The sequence below is a fragment of the Gavia stellata genome, chromosome Z (genome assembly GCF_030936135.1).
Source record: "Gavia stellata isolate bGavSte3 chromosome Z, bGavSte3.hap2, whole genome shotgun sequence".
In the NCBI taxonomy this organism is placed as follows: domain Eukaryota; kingdom Metazoa; phylum Chordata; class Aves; order Gaviiformes; family Gaviidae; genus Gavia; species Gavia stellata.
In genome coordinates this window covers 47,528,905-47,545,428 of record NC_082637.1, presented here as the reverse complement: position 1 = coordinate 47,545,428, position 16,524 = coordinate 47,528,905, and the positions used below count along the sequence as shown (strand labels likewise).

The following is a 16,524-nucleotide window of genomic DNA, read 5'->3' as shown; positions in this document are numbered from 1 at the left end:
AAACAGATGTCCTAAATGAAAAGGATGATTACAGCGATGTTAACGGTTCAACTGCTAACCACAAATTTCTGGCTGTCTTTTGAAGTTCAGCAGGGTATTTTTTTGTATGCATAAAGAAAACAGATTTTGAAATTGTTAGTACACAAGTGATTACACAGTGTGATAAAACAGTATGTTATTTTGGTTTGAAAGTTGTCAGTTCCTTAAAGTAACAATTTTCCTGGAAGGTACTTAAGTAAAAGATTTGTAAAGTATTTTAAGAGTTTTTCTGTGTGTATTTGTGTATGTATGTAGATGTGTATGTAGACCCATTTGCACTTGCACGTGGTTGTAGGAAAATTCTAAAACCGATGCAAATGTACTTGTGGATGATTTATTTCAGGTCTGCTGAATTTTCTAAGTTTTTTTTGAAAGCTGCTTTTTTTTTTGTTATTTGCCTGAGCTGCAGGAAAGGAACCCCTTGGGAAATCAATGTAAAATTCTAACAGACTTTTCTCCATTTGTATATATAAGAATGGGCAAAAACTATCCCAGAAAATGCCTGCTTCTGCTAAATAACAGTTAATATCATTGCTTGAAATTTAGTTTAGTATTTCCCATCTTTTTTATAGTAGTTCTTCTTGGTTGCTTTCTTTGCATTAACTTAAGAAAACAACTTTATTTGTGAAAGTTCTGTCATCTTCAAAAGCACAGCAGAAACATAACTTACAATCAGCATCCGGACAAACTTGTGTCAGCTGTTGTATATTTTGATTTCTGGAGGTTATGTCTTTTCCCATTTCCCCTCCTTCCCTCAGTACATACCTCATGAATTTACAAATACATCTTTGTTTTGCTATTCATTAGCTCAACATTTCCATTGTCTTCTTTTCTGAAACTTCAGTTCTGCTTACTGCCTTAGAGAGTCCTTCTCTCTTTCAACCCTTCTGTCTACTACAAGTCTCTCTGATCACTTTTACTTTCTGTCATTTACTGGCTTGCTTTAGACCTTTGCTCACCCACATCATCCCAATGAAATTGTTCATCTTTAAGGCTTTAGTGGCCTTCCCCTGGTCAGAAACAGTATTTTATGCAGTTACATATATATACATATATATAAAAAACTATATTACAGTTTCGGTTTGTGTCAGGAGTATGTTTTTGAAGTGAATCTTTCCTTAAACCCTGCTTGCTGTATTTTGGTTCACTTCACGGAGCAGTCTTAGGAGCAATCCCAACAGGTAATGGGTGTTCAGTCCACAGGACCAGACTAGGACTAGCTGTTAAGGTTAAAAGCTGCTGGAAGCGTATAGTGCAGATGTCAGATCTTCAGTGCTGGCTCTCAGTCTACAGATGCATTTCTGCTGGTGCATGCTACTTCCTAATGCAGATGTGGCCTCTGCTGCCTTGACATCATTTGCTTCCTTGGGCTTTGGTGCTCCTTCCCTCATTCCTTCAGTCTAACCTGTTTCCATATCTGGAATTTGGTTCACCCACAATCTGAACCCAGGCTCATCCATGTTCAGCCTCCATCCAGGCTTGCTTGCATCCAGGATTTCCAGCTGGGTGGTCTCCTATGGTCTTAAGCTGTGCCAGAAACTGATCCTTTCTCCACTTTGACTGTCACAGCTTCTTGTGTTGTCTTGCTGCCAGGATACTTTCCTTGTGATGTAAGTATGTGTTTGTAGTCTCTCCCGTTCTGTTAGTGACTGAATGCCATCATTCCCTTGTGAAGCACTCCACACCATTGTACCTGTCCAGATAGCCTCGTACTAACCTAATGATTTTTGTAAGCCACTTTCCACTGTGAATACCATCTGACTGTTTCATCAACTGCTGTCTCTGCAACTGTTCACATCCTATCTCGTGTGTGTAGTAGTGTCACAGCTGAAGTGTTTCAGAAAGTTCTGAGAAATCCAACGCGAGGAGCTTCTTTCTTCAGCGAATATACTGTATATTGCTTCAGTTGTACGGACGTACAGCTTAGTAGCTTGTCCACATTGAAAAATGCCATCTTCTTGCAGTGTGCTTTTTGTGCGTACTAAACAGTGGTAGACATTGGATTTTTGTTTCAAAATCGGGTTGGCTTTTTTAAGTGTCCTTCTGTGTAGCGAGTGTTCATGTAACTATGTTGAAGTCCATACACACATGCACGTATGTTAAAATGGTGTTTCTAGCAACTTCACTGGTAATGTAATTTCAGAAGTTGCATTTGTGCTTATGAACTAACATGTTTCAGTATACTGTAACGTTACTTAGACTTACTTTAATACAACCCAACATTATGGAAGAAACCCTGCCTCTTGCAGCTGTTGCACTTGCAAACAAATCCTTCTGCATTGAAGCTTGGTTTTTTTAAGAAGTTGGTAAAACCTCAGCTGAGGTGTGGGAGAAATCCTTGGGCTTTCTGAGCTACATGCGCTGACAGGATTACCTAGTATTAGCTGCGTTTCTGTTTGCCTGTCGTACAAGTAGTACTCTCTGAATATTACCCAGCCTTACAGCACTGAATGCTAAGTTTTTTCCAGGTGACTAATTTCTGGCTACAAACTCTATTTCTGCTGTTTAATTACCTTCTGTTTGCTAATGCCATTTCATGTCTCTGGTTTGTAAGTTTTTCTGGAGCAGGGCTCTTTTTCTAATAAGCAAGCAGTGCTAGATTTATATGGTTGCTGACAATATTTGTTCACTGTGCTGCAAGATGCAGAGTATGACTGTAGCAAAGCACACAACTTCAAATTTCTTGGAACATAATCTTTATATCCAATTCAGGCAATCAGTATGCCTGCACAATAGAAAGTGAATTTTGGCACCTGAGGAGCAGCTCTTCAATGATATTTTGGAGGCTTTTTAAGTCTTTTTTTCTATTCGAGCTGTATGCTTGCAAGTGTAAATGCATAAGTCACTACCCCTCCCCAGTGAAAGCACACACACACAAAAACCCTGCAGTTTTCATTACTTAACTAAGCTACTTAAGACAGGTCTTTTTTTCTTTGGTTTTGCTAATTGCACAGGAAGAATGCTCAGAAAATACTTAACACGGTAATCAAATCAGAGGAAAAACGAAAGGGGTCATCTGTTGCCATGTATGATTTAGCTGTCTGTTTAGGATATGTTTCAAGCTGGATTTTGGTTTTTTTGGGGTTTTTTTTGGTTTTTTTTTAGCAACATCTGTTCCACCTCGCATTCGCACCTCATGAGAGAGAGGGAGGGAGGGAGGGAGGTGGGGGGGGGGGGGCGGTGCGGAGAGAGGATGTTGAAGGTACGTTAAGCCATTTGTTCAAACTGGCTTTGCAGCAGCATCAAAGAAATTGGAAAGGCAATGCCAACTTTTAAAAGAAAAAAATGTCAAAAGCTGCAAAAAGCAAAAATGCCACACTGATTTTCGGGGGATGTTTAATTAATACTCATTAGGATTCTTACTTTCAAAAAACCTCTAAGGGAAAAGATCGTTAATATAAGAGACGTAAATAATTTTACTGAACGTTAATGAAAAAAATAACTTTCTGTAGTGTGTTAAAGCTTAGTTAAGGCAGTTTTAAAGAAAAACTATTAACTTGAAATTACTGAATATTGACCTGTTAATGACAGCTTGCTATTAACAATTGTTATCTCCTGGCCATGCTGGGGATGGTGTTTGGTGGTATTAGAAGACATAATTTGCATAAAAGAGGAGCTTACAGTATTCTTTAAGGACACTTTAGTGTTGGAGGCTATCTAAGAGGCATCAGGCATGTCATGATGGAAGACCATATGGGTATTTGTCGTGAGTTGGTCCTTTGTGAATTATTTTCTGATTGTTTTTGACAGTAGAAAGTTTGATACATAGTGCTTCAAGTATGTTACTTCATTCTGTTCTTAGGATTTTGCTTCTCAAGCTACAGATTTTTAATTTCTTTTTCCCTTTATGGCATCTGAATTTAGTTACTGGATACTGCATCACCAGTGCAAAAGAGGAAGTACAGGATATGGAATAATGCAGATGTACTGCTGTAGGAAAATCAAAACATGCATGAATTACAGTTTTAATCTTGTCTGCACTGTAGACCAGATGTTTTATAGCTTTGCTGATATCTCTGTGGGGTTTTGTGTTTTGATTTACACCTTAAAAGCTTAATTAAAAAAAAAATAAATAAATCTACAAACTGGTCCAGCAGAGTTGCAGTAGAAACATGGAAGAATCCAGATGGATGGAAACTTTTTCACTGTAGCCTATAGTTGAACAACTCCTGCACAAATCTATAAATTTTGTTTAAAAATATATATTCCTCTAGGTTGACCAGTATTTTATATTTTTTATGTTAGTTTTGTTGTTGCACACTTGCATACATTTGTTCTTGATGCCACTCTTTTTCCCGGCACTTTTGAGCTCTGTGATAATTAATTATGCTTTCTGTAGTAAACAAGGGACTTGAAGTTATTAATATCAATCCTAAAATAATATTTTTATTTTATTTTCTCTCTTTTCCCACAAAATAGATAATATACCTGAGAGAATCCCCAGAAGATGTGTACAGGCTTATATTGGCTGGAAGCGTTTCCTATCTTCCTTTCAGGTAAATAACAAGTTGTTAGAACTTTCTGTACCTTGGTATTTTGAAGAATGTAGCATTTATCAATACTAATTCGGTGGGGAGGGATTGCTGACGTTTTAACACGTGACACATTCACTGCTTCAGCTTTAAGTGCAGACTGCTGAACAGGGGTGTTAGCAGCTGGAGCTGAAGTGTGCTGGCAGAAGGTGACGGAGCCATGCTGCTCTCTGTGCAGTCTTGTTGAGCTTTTTGATCTATATTGCTTCTCACTTAGCAGTCTGGTCTTGTGCCAGTAGCTGGTAGTTAAACGTATCAAAATATCTGTCATTTGTCACAAATGGCTTGTAATACTCTTAGCACTCCATTTTTCCCACTTGTTGAATGTATGCAGCAATCCACAAATACTGTTTTGTGCATAAAGGATGTTAGCTAACCTCATGTGATTTAGTGTAACTTTAAAGTATGTCTTTTTACCAATGAGGAAATGTGTAAAACCATTGGTTCATGGTTGCTTGCCCCTGGGGGAAAGAAATCCTAGCTGTTTCAGACCACAGAGTTCTCTCTATGTGTTAATGTAGCAAATAAAGTTGATCCGTCCTGCAGAGGAACAACTTCTTAATTACTTCCAAATGAGTTTCTAAAAGTTGGACAAAACTAATGTTCCATTGCCTGCCACAATATGCAGAAAAGAATGGCCAAAAAACTTTTTAGGAGGCAACTTTACTGTCCAAATGTATTGTTATGGGGTGATTAATTCAGTCCTTGCTTGTTTGTGTTTTCTAGCTCTCTTGCCACGAGATGGGCTTTTGATGATTTGAATTTCTATTACTTCCCCCCCTGCCACCACCACAGTATAATGGTGTAGTAGCACCTCTCTTTATTTGCATACTTCCATCATCCCATTTCTCACTTTAAAATTCCATTTTTATATTCCCAGAAGAAAAAAAAGTCATCCTTAGGAAGACTGTAAGGTTTGTCTCTAAATATCATAAAGGGGTATGTGGGTGATGGAGATAGTAGCTTTTCACTCAGGTCATATACCCTGCCGAAATTCGTAGGCCATCACTTCAGCAGCACTACTGAAAGAAATGCAGAGATTCTGAGAGCTGAGTTCTGAAGACATGTCCAGCTTCTGGGATAAAGAATACAGTCTGCTGAAATGTCTGCAAACTTTCCCATTTTCTTGAGCTTACTAGTGCGACTAAGCCTGGTGCAAATAGAGGAATTCAGATTGCGTTCATGATCAACTGAGATGTTGGTCTGGGCTCTGTTCCTTTAAGATCTTCTTCATCTCTGCAAAAAACAGTACCTTCCCATAGAATAATAAAAAGTCTCTCAGGTAGTTGCTACTTAGGGTCATTATCAATATGAAACCCTTTGTTAGCAGGATGCAAATAATTTCTTTTTTCACTTATAGAATCACAGAATAACAGTGAGGTTGGAAGGGACCTCTGGAGGTCATCTGGTCCAACATCCCTGCTGAAGCAGGGTCACCTAGAAGCAGTTGCCCAGGATCACATCCAGTTGGCTTTTGAATATCTCCAAGGATGGAGATTCCACAGCCTCTCAGGGCAACCTGTTCCAGTGCTCAGTCAAACTCAGAGTGAAAAAATGGTTCCTGATCTTCAGAGGGAACCTCCTGTGTTTCAGTTTGTGCCCATTGTCTCTGGTCCTGTCACGGAGCACCATTGAAAAGACCCTCGCTCTGTCTTCTTTGCATCTTCCCTTCAGGTATTTATATACATTGGTAAGGTTCCCTCTGATCCTTTTCTTCTCCAGGTGGAGCGGTCTTCTCTCTCTCAGCCTTTACTTCTATATGAGATGCTCCAGTCCCTTAGTCATCATTGCAGCCCTTTGCTGGACTCTCTCCAGTATGTCCATACCTCTGTTGCACTGAGGAGCCCAGAACTGGGCACTGTACTCCAGGTGTGGCTTCACTGGGGCAGAGGAGAGGGGAAGGATCACCGACCTCAACCTGCTGGCAATATTTTGTCTAATGTGGTGCAGAATACCATTAGCCTTCTTTGTTGCAGGGCACATTGCTGGCTCACTTTCAACTTGGTGTCCACCAGGACTACCAGGTCCTTTTCTGCAAAGCTGTTTCCCAGCTGGGCAGCTCCTGGCCTGTACTGGTGCCTGGCGTTGTTCCTCCCCAGGTACAGGACTTTACACTTCTCCTTGTTGAACTTCATGAAGCTTCTCTCAGGCCATTTCTCCAGCCTGTCAAGGTTCCTCTGGATGGCAGCACAACCCGCTGGCCTATCAGCCACTCCTCCCAGTTTTTTGTCATCAGCAAACTTGCTGAGGGAACTCTCTATCCCTTCATCCAGATCATTAATGCAGATGTTGAACAGGATCAAATGCAGTATCGACCCCTGGAGTACACCGCTAGTTCCTGGCCTCTGATTAGACTTTGTGCCACTGACCACCACTCTTTGGGCCCAGCCATTCAGCCAGTTTTCAATCCACTTGTCTGCTCAATGATCCCGCACACACATCACTAGCTTGTCTATGAGGATCTTATGGAGACAATGTCAAAGGCCTTGCTGAAGTTGAGGTAGACAATATTCACTCCTCTCCCCTCATCTACCAGGCCAGTTATTTAATTGTAGAAGTTTATCAAATTGGTCAAGCATGATGTTGCCTTGGTGAATCCATGCTGACAGCTTCTGATTATTTTCTTGTCCTTAATATGCCTAGAAATGGTTTCCAGGATGAGCTGCTTTGTCACCTCTCTGGGGATTGAGATGATGCTGACTGACCTGTAGTTCCCTGGGGATTCCTTCCTGCCCTTCTTGAAGTTGAGCATGACATTTGCTTTCCTCCATTCTTCAGGCATTTCTCCCAGTTGCCATGATCAATCAGAGATTGAGAGTGGGCTTGCAAAGATATCAACCAGCTCCCTCAGCACTAATGGGTATGTCCCCACAGGGTCCATGGACTTAGGTACGTCCTATTTGCAGAAGTATTCCCTGACCTGATCCTCTTCCACCAAGAGTACATCTTCCTTACTCCAGCCTTTCCCCCTGGTTTCTAGGACCTGGGATTCCTGAAGACTGGTCTTGCTAGTAAAGACTGAGGCAAAGAAGGCATTCAGTACCTCAGCCTTTTCCATGTGTAACCTGTGTAATCAGGTCCCCTGTCTCATTGAGCAGTGGGCCCACATCTTCCCTAGTCTTCCTTTTGTCGCGTATATGCATATAGAAGTCCTTCATGTTTTCTTTGACATCCTTGGCCAGATTCAATTCCATTTGGGCTTTAACTCTCCCAACTTCATCCCTGGATGCTTGGGCAATGTCTATATTCCTTCCAGGTTACCTGTCCTTGCTTCCACCCTCTATATGCTTCCTTCCTGTGTTTGAGTTTAGCCAGAAGTTCCTTGTTCATCCACGCAGGCCTTCTGGCATTTTTACCTGTTTCATATTCATTGGGATGAACTGCTGTTAAGCTTGAAGGGGGTGATCCTTGAATATTAACCAGCTTTCTTGGGCCCCTCTTCCCTCCAGGGCCTTATCCCGTGAGACTCTTCCAAGCAGATCTTTGAAGAGGCCAAAGTCTTCTCTCCTGAAGTACAGGGTTGTCAGCTTGCTTTGCATCCTCCTCCCTGCCCTCAGGATCCTGAACTCCACCATCTCATTGTCACTGCATCTGAGGCTGCCTTTGACTTTCACATCTCCAGTGAGCACCTCCTTGTTGGCGAGTGTGAGGCCCAGCAGACCACTGTTCCTCATTGGCTTCCGTATCACTTGAAGGAGGAAGTTGTCACCAGTTCATTGCAGGAACCTCCTGGATTGCTTATGCCTGCTGTATTGTCCCGCCAACAGATATTGGCGTGAAGTTCCCCATGAAGACCAGGGCCTGCAAATGTGAGGCTGCTCCTATCTGTCTGTAGAGGGCCTGATTCACTTGTTCTTCCTGGTCAGGTGGCCTAACAGACACCCACTAGTGTCACCTCTGCCTGTCCTCTCTTTCACCTGAATGGTGGGGTTCTGTTATGTCCTTCTCCTGCTGACTTTTTTTCCCCACCTTTCACACTGATTCATTAGGGAGGAAAAGGATACAAACAAATTGTAGAGGCAGACAGCCAGGTTCTTCAGAAGTTCTTCCTCCTCTCAGTTGAAATTTGAACATGATATATTTTTTACTTTTTTGAAACATTAATGATTCTCTGCTGATGAGGGCTGCTTGGTCTCAAAAGAAGGTGTTCTGGCCAAGACATAATATTCTTTGATGTGGATTCACTTTAAATTTATTTTTTCACTTCAGTATTCCTGTAGAATGCTTACTCTACAGTGCTTACGGAATCTAATAACGGTCACATACTAAGGACGTGCCATTCTTGGATGAAGAGAATTAAAAAAAAAATCTAGCTGAAAAAAGGGGTTTTAATGAAAACCAGTTTCTCCTCATGTTTAAGCATAAACTATTGTATGCATTTTAAGGAAAGTCTTTTAAACTATCTACACAAATGTGTATCTTGACAGTTTTAGTATGAAGATGCTGTTCATGTATACATAAAATGCATGTGTGAAGCATCTTTTTTTCTTTTAAATGGAGTTTGAAGGAAAAATTTGCAGTGTATTAAAATTTGTCTTTTTTGAATGTGTATTTCAGAAGAAAATGTTTTAGGAGTGTATGTTAGAATATGATACTAATTTAGGCATTAGCTTTTGCCACAAGGAGTTTGTGTTGTCTGTTCTTTGTTGACATGAATACTGAAACATGCCAGTGTCAATGTTCATGTCAGAAATTGAACATGTCAGCTTTACCAAAACTATAACTGGAGTAATCTTACTCTTGGATCATCTGTTAACATAACTTATTCTATGTTTTGTTATTATTGTAAGATGCAAGGTGCAGGAGATTAAGTAATCATTTAACATAATTATTTCACTGAAATAGTAATTATCTTGAAGCAATTTTTTAAAGTTGTTTTAGAGGAATATCTTCAATTGCTTTCACTTGGATTAAAATGGGATAATTTTACCGGTTTGGTTATCATATCTTACAGGGATGCTTCCTTTGGTACTTGCAGTTTTCATCTGACATTGCTGGACTGTTTTCATGCAATAAACAAGGTCAGTAAACCAATATTTTTCATATTGCAAAAGGTCAGCTAAATATTGCCCATCAGAAGAAGGCGGCTTAGGAAGCTAGGATCCAATTAGAGCAGTAGCAGGTTTTCCAGTTGTTGCCTAGCTTATTGTGTATTATGCATTGTAACAAAACTTCCAGATACAGCATGCATAGAAGTCAACCAATACCTTATATAATCAACTAGTGAAGATTTTAAAGAGGGAATTTTGAATTTTATTTACGTAATCTTTCAGGACAGTCATTCACACCCCTCATCCCTAAGAGTTGTGTGATAGGTTTATTATATACCCCCTGGTGTTACATTTTACGAGGTTCAATAAGGCTGAGTGCCAGGTCCTGCACTTTGGTCACAATAACCCCATGCGACATTACAGGCTTGGGGACGAGTGGCTGGAAATCTGCCTGGCGGAGAAGGACCTCGGGGTGCTGGTTGACAGCTGAGTATGAGCCAGCAGTGTGCCTGGGTGGACAAGAAGGCCAACGGCATCCTGGCCTGTATCAGAAATAGTATGGCCAGCAGGAGTAGGGAGGTGATTGTGCCCCCGTACTTGGTGCTGGTGAGGCTGCACCTCGAATCCTGTGTTCAGTTTTGGGCTCCTCACTACAAGAAGGATGTTGAGGTGCTGGAGCGTGTCCAGAGAAGGGCAATAAAGCTGGTGAGGGGTCTGGAGCACAAGTCTTATGAGGAGCAGCTGAGAGAGCTGGGGTTGTTTAGCCTGGAGCAGAGGAGGCTGAGGGAGACCTTATTGTTCTCTACAATTACCTGAAAGGGGGTTGTGGTGAGGTGGGTGTTGGTCTCTTCTCCCAAGTGACAAGTGATAGGACAAGAGAAAATGGCCTCAAGTTGCACCAGGGCAGGTTTAGACTGGATATTAGGAAAAATTTCTTTACTGAGAGAGTGGTGAAGCATTGGAACAGGCTGCCCAGGGAGGTGGTGGAGTCACCATCACTGGAGGTGTTTAAGGAACATGGGGACGTGGCACTGTGAGACACGGTTTAGTGGGCATCATGGTGTTGGGTTGATGGTTGGACTTGATGATCTTACAGGTCTTTTCCAACCTTAATGATTCTGTGATTCTGTGATTTTAGGCTGAATATAGCCTTTGAAAGTGGTTTTGAATTGGTTAGTGATACTTTATAGGCATTTGCAGCATCTGCTAATGACTTGAAGTTTTGCTTTAGTAATACAAATAGAACAAATGTCAGGAGGCAGGTTCGTTTTTTTTTCTAGCTACAGATTATCATCTAGTGTTTTACAGCAATACAGTGGTGAAGTAATGTGTCATTGAAGGAGAGGGGAATTCATATGCATTCTTTTTAGTCTGTAGGAGTAGTAAAATGGGGAATTCTGCAGTTCTCTACCCTACCACTGTCTTTTGTATTATGGGAATCTCTGCCAAATACTAGTGTTTTTACTGATTAAGCCAGCTTCTTGCAGATTTGTGATTTTCAGCTTTTTTTGGATGTTTTGGTATTGGCTGCTTGTATGCCAAGAGTGGTGAATTGCTATTCTTCTTAGTACCAGTGAACAGCAAGGAAAACTACGGAAGATTATGCAGTGGAAGAGGAGATTAGAATGTAGTATTTTAAATACCTGGGGATATGTGTTTGTTCTTCCTGATTCACAAGTGGGTAAACTGCCAGTTACCCAAACGTTTACATTTTTTTATACAGTATTAAATTTTACGGTTGTGGATGATTACGGGACATCAGGGACCACACTAGTGTCTGCTTAGGATTGTGTGTCTGCAAACCATTTAAAATCAATGGAGATATTAGCATTGTAATGAGAGTGAATAGCATTCATGCACAAAATATTTGCAATCCTTGAATACAGACTTTAGAATGTACTCATAATTTCAATAGATAATTTTTGCCAGTTATTTTTCTCTTTTTTATTTTGTACTCTTAGCAGTAATAAAAAGACTGAATGCTTCTGTAGTCTGGAATTTTGTAGTGATTCGGTAAAAACAGAAAAGAGTGGGTTTGCTTGTCTAATTTCTAAAATTTACAAATCTGTTTTGAACCAAGACTGAGTTGATCTGTATTTTTTTAAATAAATGAAGAAATTTCTCTGACAGAGTACAACAGGTATTAAGGGGCTTTCAGTAACCTAAACAAATGATAAACCATCCTTACTGAAAAGATGTTGTCTTTGTTAAAAGCTGTATTCTGAATTTTAGGCTTTGCAATATGGTTTCCTGGATTTCAATACGTTTGATGTAAATGAATATGAGCATTATGAAGTAAGTGTTCAGTATCAATCTTCCGATTTGTTTGCTGTTACTAATGTTAAGATGATTGTTTATAATATATGCACTTTTTTTTGTAGTATTAGGTTCCGTTTCTGTTTTGTCTCTTTAGACTTTGATTGTTAAATAAAGGTGTGTGGTCAGAGAGAGAATATTAAAATTCAGATTTAAGCATAGTCAGCCTCAAACATGGCGGGGGGAAGCAGAAACCAAAATGGAAATAAATACTTTTTTCCATTATTATTAAAGCCCTGGAATATGATCGGGGAGTGGGAATTTGACCACTTTTTAGAGGTCATGTGTATTCTTGAGCAGTCTTGGTCAGAAACTTGAGGGCATACAAGTCCAAGTCTAACTGAATTCTGGAGAGCAATTAAAGTATGTATCTGTTAACACATGGCAAAGGTATAATAACACCTTTTGAGGTAAAGAAGGAAACAGGGCTGGGAAGCTCCAAGCCTATAAAATGCACTTTGGGGCATGGGAAATGAATGTAATGATGAAGGACTGCAGCTGTTGACTATATGCAGTCTCAGAAATGCAAAGCTGCCAGTTATCTGTAAAGAGAAAATTAAGTGTTCTTAGAATCTAAAAAATCATTATTTAAATTGTGAGCAGAGATAAGGCTAAGGTCATAATTTAGACACCTATTAAAATTTGGAAGTTGCCCTTCATCTGAACAGCATCAGTTGTGTTGTTCTAAAACTCTTAATTTAGAAAGAGGAGAACGCAGACAAGAAAAGTGAGGTTGAGAGCATCTGGCATCCTCACGATGGAACAGAAAGCAGGCGACTAACATAACTTCCTTCGGCAAAAATTGTACATCACTTCTATCTAGCATGTATTTTGAAACAATAAGGAAAAGCCTGAAAATACAGGGATAATGATAAACCAAGCATTTTCTCTTGACAGAGAGCAGAAAATGGAGATTTTAACTGGATAATACCAAACAAATTCATTGCCTTCAGTGGACCTCATTCAAGAAGTAAAATTGAAAATGGTATGCTTAAAAAAGGAGGTGGGGGACACAAGCCCACTGCTTTCTTAGTTGATTGTTATCAGTAAGAACAAGCTTTAAAAATTGTTCCGCAAACAGTGTGTTTTTTCCTTGGCTCTTTTTCTTTTATAAGAACCCTGGCAGTAAGATTTTAATGCTTGGTTTAATTGTGTCTGACCTAGGTGATTATGTTAAAATTCCATTTTCAGTTAGTCTATTTCTTTACATTGAACATGAGTTCTATTTCGAAAGTGTTTTCATCTTTTGTTTTTGAGTCTTGGTTTATTTCTGCAGTTCAAGCCTTACTCTCTTCTTTTTTTTTTTTCCCCCCCTTCTTTTTTCAAATAGGCTATCCCCACCATGCTCCAGAGGCTTATTTCCCATACTTCAGGAAACGTAAGGTCACCACTATAATACGCCTCAACAAAAAGCTGTATGATGCCAAACGATTTACAGATGCTGGATTTGAGCATTTTGACCTCTTCTTTGCTGATGGAAGCACACCTAGTGATACAATAGTTAAAACATTTCTAAATATTTGTGAAAATGCTGAAGGTGTTATAGCTGTTCATTGCAAAGGTATAGTGTATAAACAATTTATATTACAAGTGCTCCTTATAGTTACAATTCCTGAAGTATTTTGCAGTATAATTCTGTTATATCTAGTTATTGACATCTCTGCCAAACTGCAACTTTTCCATACAAATTCTTTCTATGCTTCTGTTCTGCACTTCATCTTCTGTTTTTCTTAAGTTCCTGAAAAATCTTCCCAGCTGTTTCCACAAATGAGGTTGGGGAAAGTGAGCTTGCCAATATTAACAGCTCTTTCTGATACAAAGTGTTAGCACCTTCAAAGGATGCTTTTGAGCAGGAATTTGAAGTCCTGGCAAGGTTTATAGGTCTTTCTGAAAATACACGGTTAAATATATCAAGTCATAAACTTTTGAAAATATCAGTGCAGCTTTTTGAGGAGATTCCTCATAAAGCATGAGTGTTCTTCCAGAACCACATAAATATCCCTCGGACACTTTATACTAGCTATGGTGGGCATGCTCTGAATATCTGTTCTGCCAGTGTTAGACTGCCAAGGAAAAGATATTCAGAGCATGCCCAATGCAGCTAGTATAAAGGTACAGTTTTCTGTGGTGCTAGAGGAACTATGTTTCCCTTCCCACACCATCTTTAGTAGTCTATCAGGCATTTGTTCTCCACAAACTTTGCCTCACTAGCGTACCTGATAACATTGTAATTGAAGGAGAAGGGCCTTTTCTTAACCCATTTGCCTGGGACCTGCAAAGACTGCATTTTTGTTCCTGGATATGCCATCCATTTGCTGCATATTTAACAGGATTATACTGTGGAGTGGAGGAATTGGTAAAACCTTCATCTCAGCTGTTGAGAAGCAAGTGCATACTCTTACTCTCCACTGAGGTGATAAATTTGGGCATATCGCTTAATTCATTATGCCTGAATACTGAGTAGCAGTGGTACAAGTGCTTTTTTTTCATTCAAGTTAGATGTTGTTTGGTATTTATCATACTAATGGTGTCTAGACTACCTTATGTTCCTCAACCTGCTCTTACTCTTGAGAAAGAGTAGAATGCTGTAGCCTATTCTTAAAGCTGGGAGAGGCATGGAAAGTGCTGTGTGGTTGTCTTGGCTGTTGGGCTATACTGAAGATTTTTCACTGGTGTTGATCAGTCGCTTGTTAAAAAAGAGAGGTGATGTGTGGTTTCACATTTACAGCAAGTGATCGAGGAGAGGAACCACTTATCTGGAGCTGTCCTCCTTTCCTTCTCATGTTTCCCAAGGTAAATAGAACTGTTTTGAGGGCCATTGCAAAGAAGGTTCCTCATTCTGGAGTACTTTTTGCCTGTGTTGGCTAGTACTCACACTTGCTTATTGCAAAATTTGTCTTCTCCTTGGGAATTAAAGTAAGAGATTAGTTAGAGGAGGGATTGGAAGAGCAACTGGTTTCAGTGCAATGTATGATCAATTTGCAAGAAGATGCTTTGAGAATTTTGGAAAAAAGCCAACTGTTTTATCCCATGCATAAAAACATTCTCATACCTATATACATATTCATAGATAGACAGGTAAATAAAGAAAGATAGACTTACAGGTATTTGTAAAGTCACTGGCTTTGGAAGGTTACCTCACTCAAAAAATATGTGAACAATGTGTTAGTAACCTTGTATATGGGAAAAAAATTCAGAAGGTGAGTTGCACTTACCAAGTTTGATCAGTAACAGGTTTGTATAATAAATTAGGCAAGTAACTATTTGTCCAAGAAACAATGTCTGTAGCTACAGCAGATTCCAGATGAAGATGGGTATATAAAAGAAGCCATTCTTCTATCTTACACAGCTGGTCTTGGACGAACTGGCACACTTATTGCCTGTTATATTATGAAGCATTATCGGATGACAGCTGCTGAAACTATTGCCTGGATTAGAATAAATAGACCTGGTTCAGTGATTGGACCACAACAGCACTTCCTGATGGAGTAAGTAGATAGACTATAAATGATTTCAGAAATAGATCTAGATGTCTTTTTCTTCTCCTTTTATTATACACTTAATAATCTTTGGTATTAATTTGTTGTGTTTTGGGGTTTTTTTTTGTTTCCATGTTATGATAGCAAACAGGCAGAACTTTGGACAGAAGGAGATATTTTCCGTGCAAAGTTGAAAGGAAACCGTAAAATTGCTGTAACAAGAATTCTGTCAGGAGTAGATGATATTTCAATTAATGACACAAGAAACAGGAGAACCATCCGAAAGGACATTGAACTGGTAACCATCCAAATATTGTGCTCCTGTAAAAGTTGTAACTGTTGTTGAGAATCTCTCAGGTTCTGAACAAACCTGTGGGTACAGTAAAACTACATTAATCAGATTCTTTTTTTGTTTGATCTTTTTGTATCAAGGGATATGGGGGGGAAAAGTTATGGACAGCGAGTATGAAAAATGAAGTGCAGTACACAGGTGAAGTAGGAGTATTCTTATCATACTTTAGTAATTAGGTAAATATTAGAACAAAAAAAGTACTCACGATCTGCAATCAAAAACACTGATTTTGTTTTGGATTGTCTATTACTTCATTTAGTTTAACGGGAATGGAGGAGAGGGTTTTTGCTCTTTTTAGTTTCTAAGTAATTGCAACTTCTATAATACCTTTTGATGCTGCCTTTTTAAAAAAAGGTACTGCTGTAAGGCAAATGAAGGAGGAAATGCTGTACTTGAGTGAAGATTGTACTGTACCTAAGCAAAAATTTGATACGTTTCCACTGTTTTAAAGGTAGACAACATTCTGATGTCTGTTATTCATGACACCACTTAATGGTTTACAGGTTTAAAAGCAGCAAACAGGAAACTGGAAAGAACAGAATTGTATTTATGGAAGTGAATTTCCTTCAATTTTATGCTGGCAAACTTTCCTGTTGGGATAATTCTAACTTTAAGATTTAAGATAAGGTTAATTCTTAAAAGTCTAAGTGTATATATTTTAATTTTGGTTTAACCTTTCCCTGCCTCCACTTATCCAGTACAGTGATGAAGATGAATCAAACTGTGTAACACAAGGTGATAAGCTTCGTGCTCTGAAAAGTAGAAGGCAGGCAAAAGCTCCAACTGCATCTCCACTAACGTAAGTCAATTTCTGA

The 16,524-nt window shown here is 39.4% G+C and overlaps 1 protein-coding gene across 3 annotated transcripts in view; it reads left to right on the top strand.

Annotated features, from left to right (window-relative positions):
* Positions 1-16,524, top strand: part of CDC14B (cell division cycle 14B) — a 47,441-nt gene that overhangs the window by 16,846 nt on the left and 14,071 nt on the right. For all 3 annotated transcript variants that reach the window (XM_059833291.1, XM_059833289.1, XM_059833292.1), the window contains exons 5-12: positions 4,459-4,535; positions 9,526-9,592; positions 11,795-11,857; positions 12,776-12,863; positions 13,209-13,439; positions 15,228-15,366; positions 15,502-15,655; positions 16,408-16,508. In XM_059833291.1, the coding sequence (XP_059689274.1) occupies positions 4,459-4,535; positions 9,526-9,592; positions 11,795-11,857; positions 12,776-12,863; positions 13,209-13,439; positions 15,228-15,366; positions 15,502-15,655; positions 16,408-16,508 (920 nt within the window). The remainder of the gene's footprint in view (positions 1-4,458; positions 4,536-9,525; positions 9,593-11,794; positions 11,858-12,775; positions 12,864-13,208; positions 13,440-15,227; positions 15,367-15,501; positions 15,656-16,407; positions 16,509-16,524) is intronic.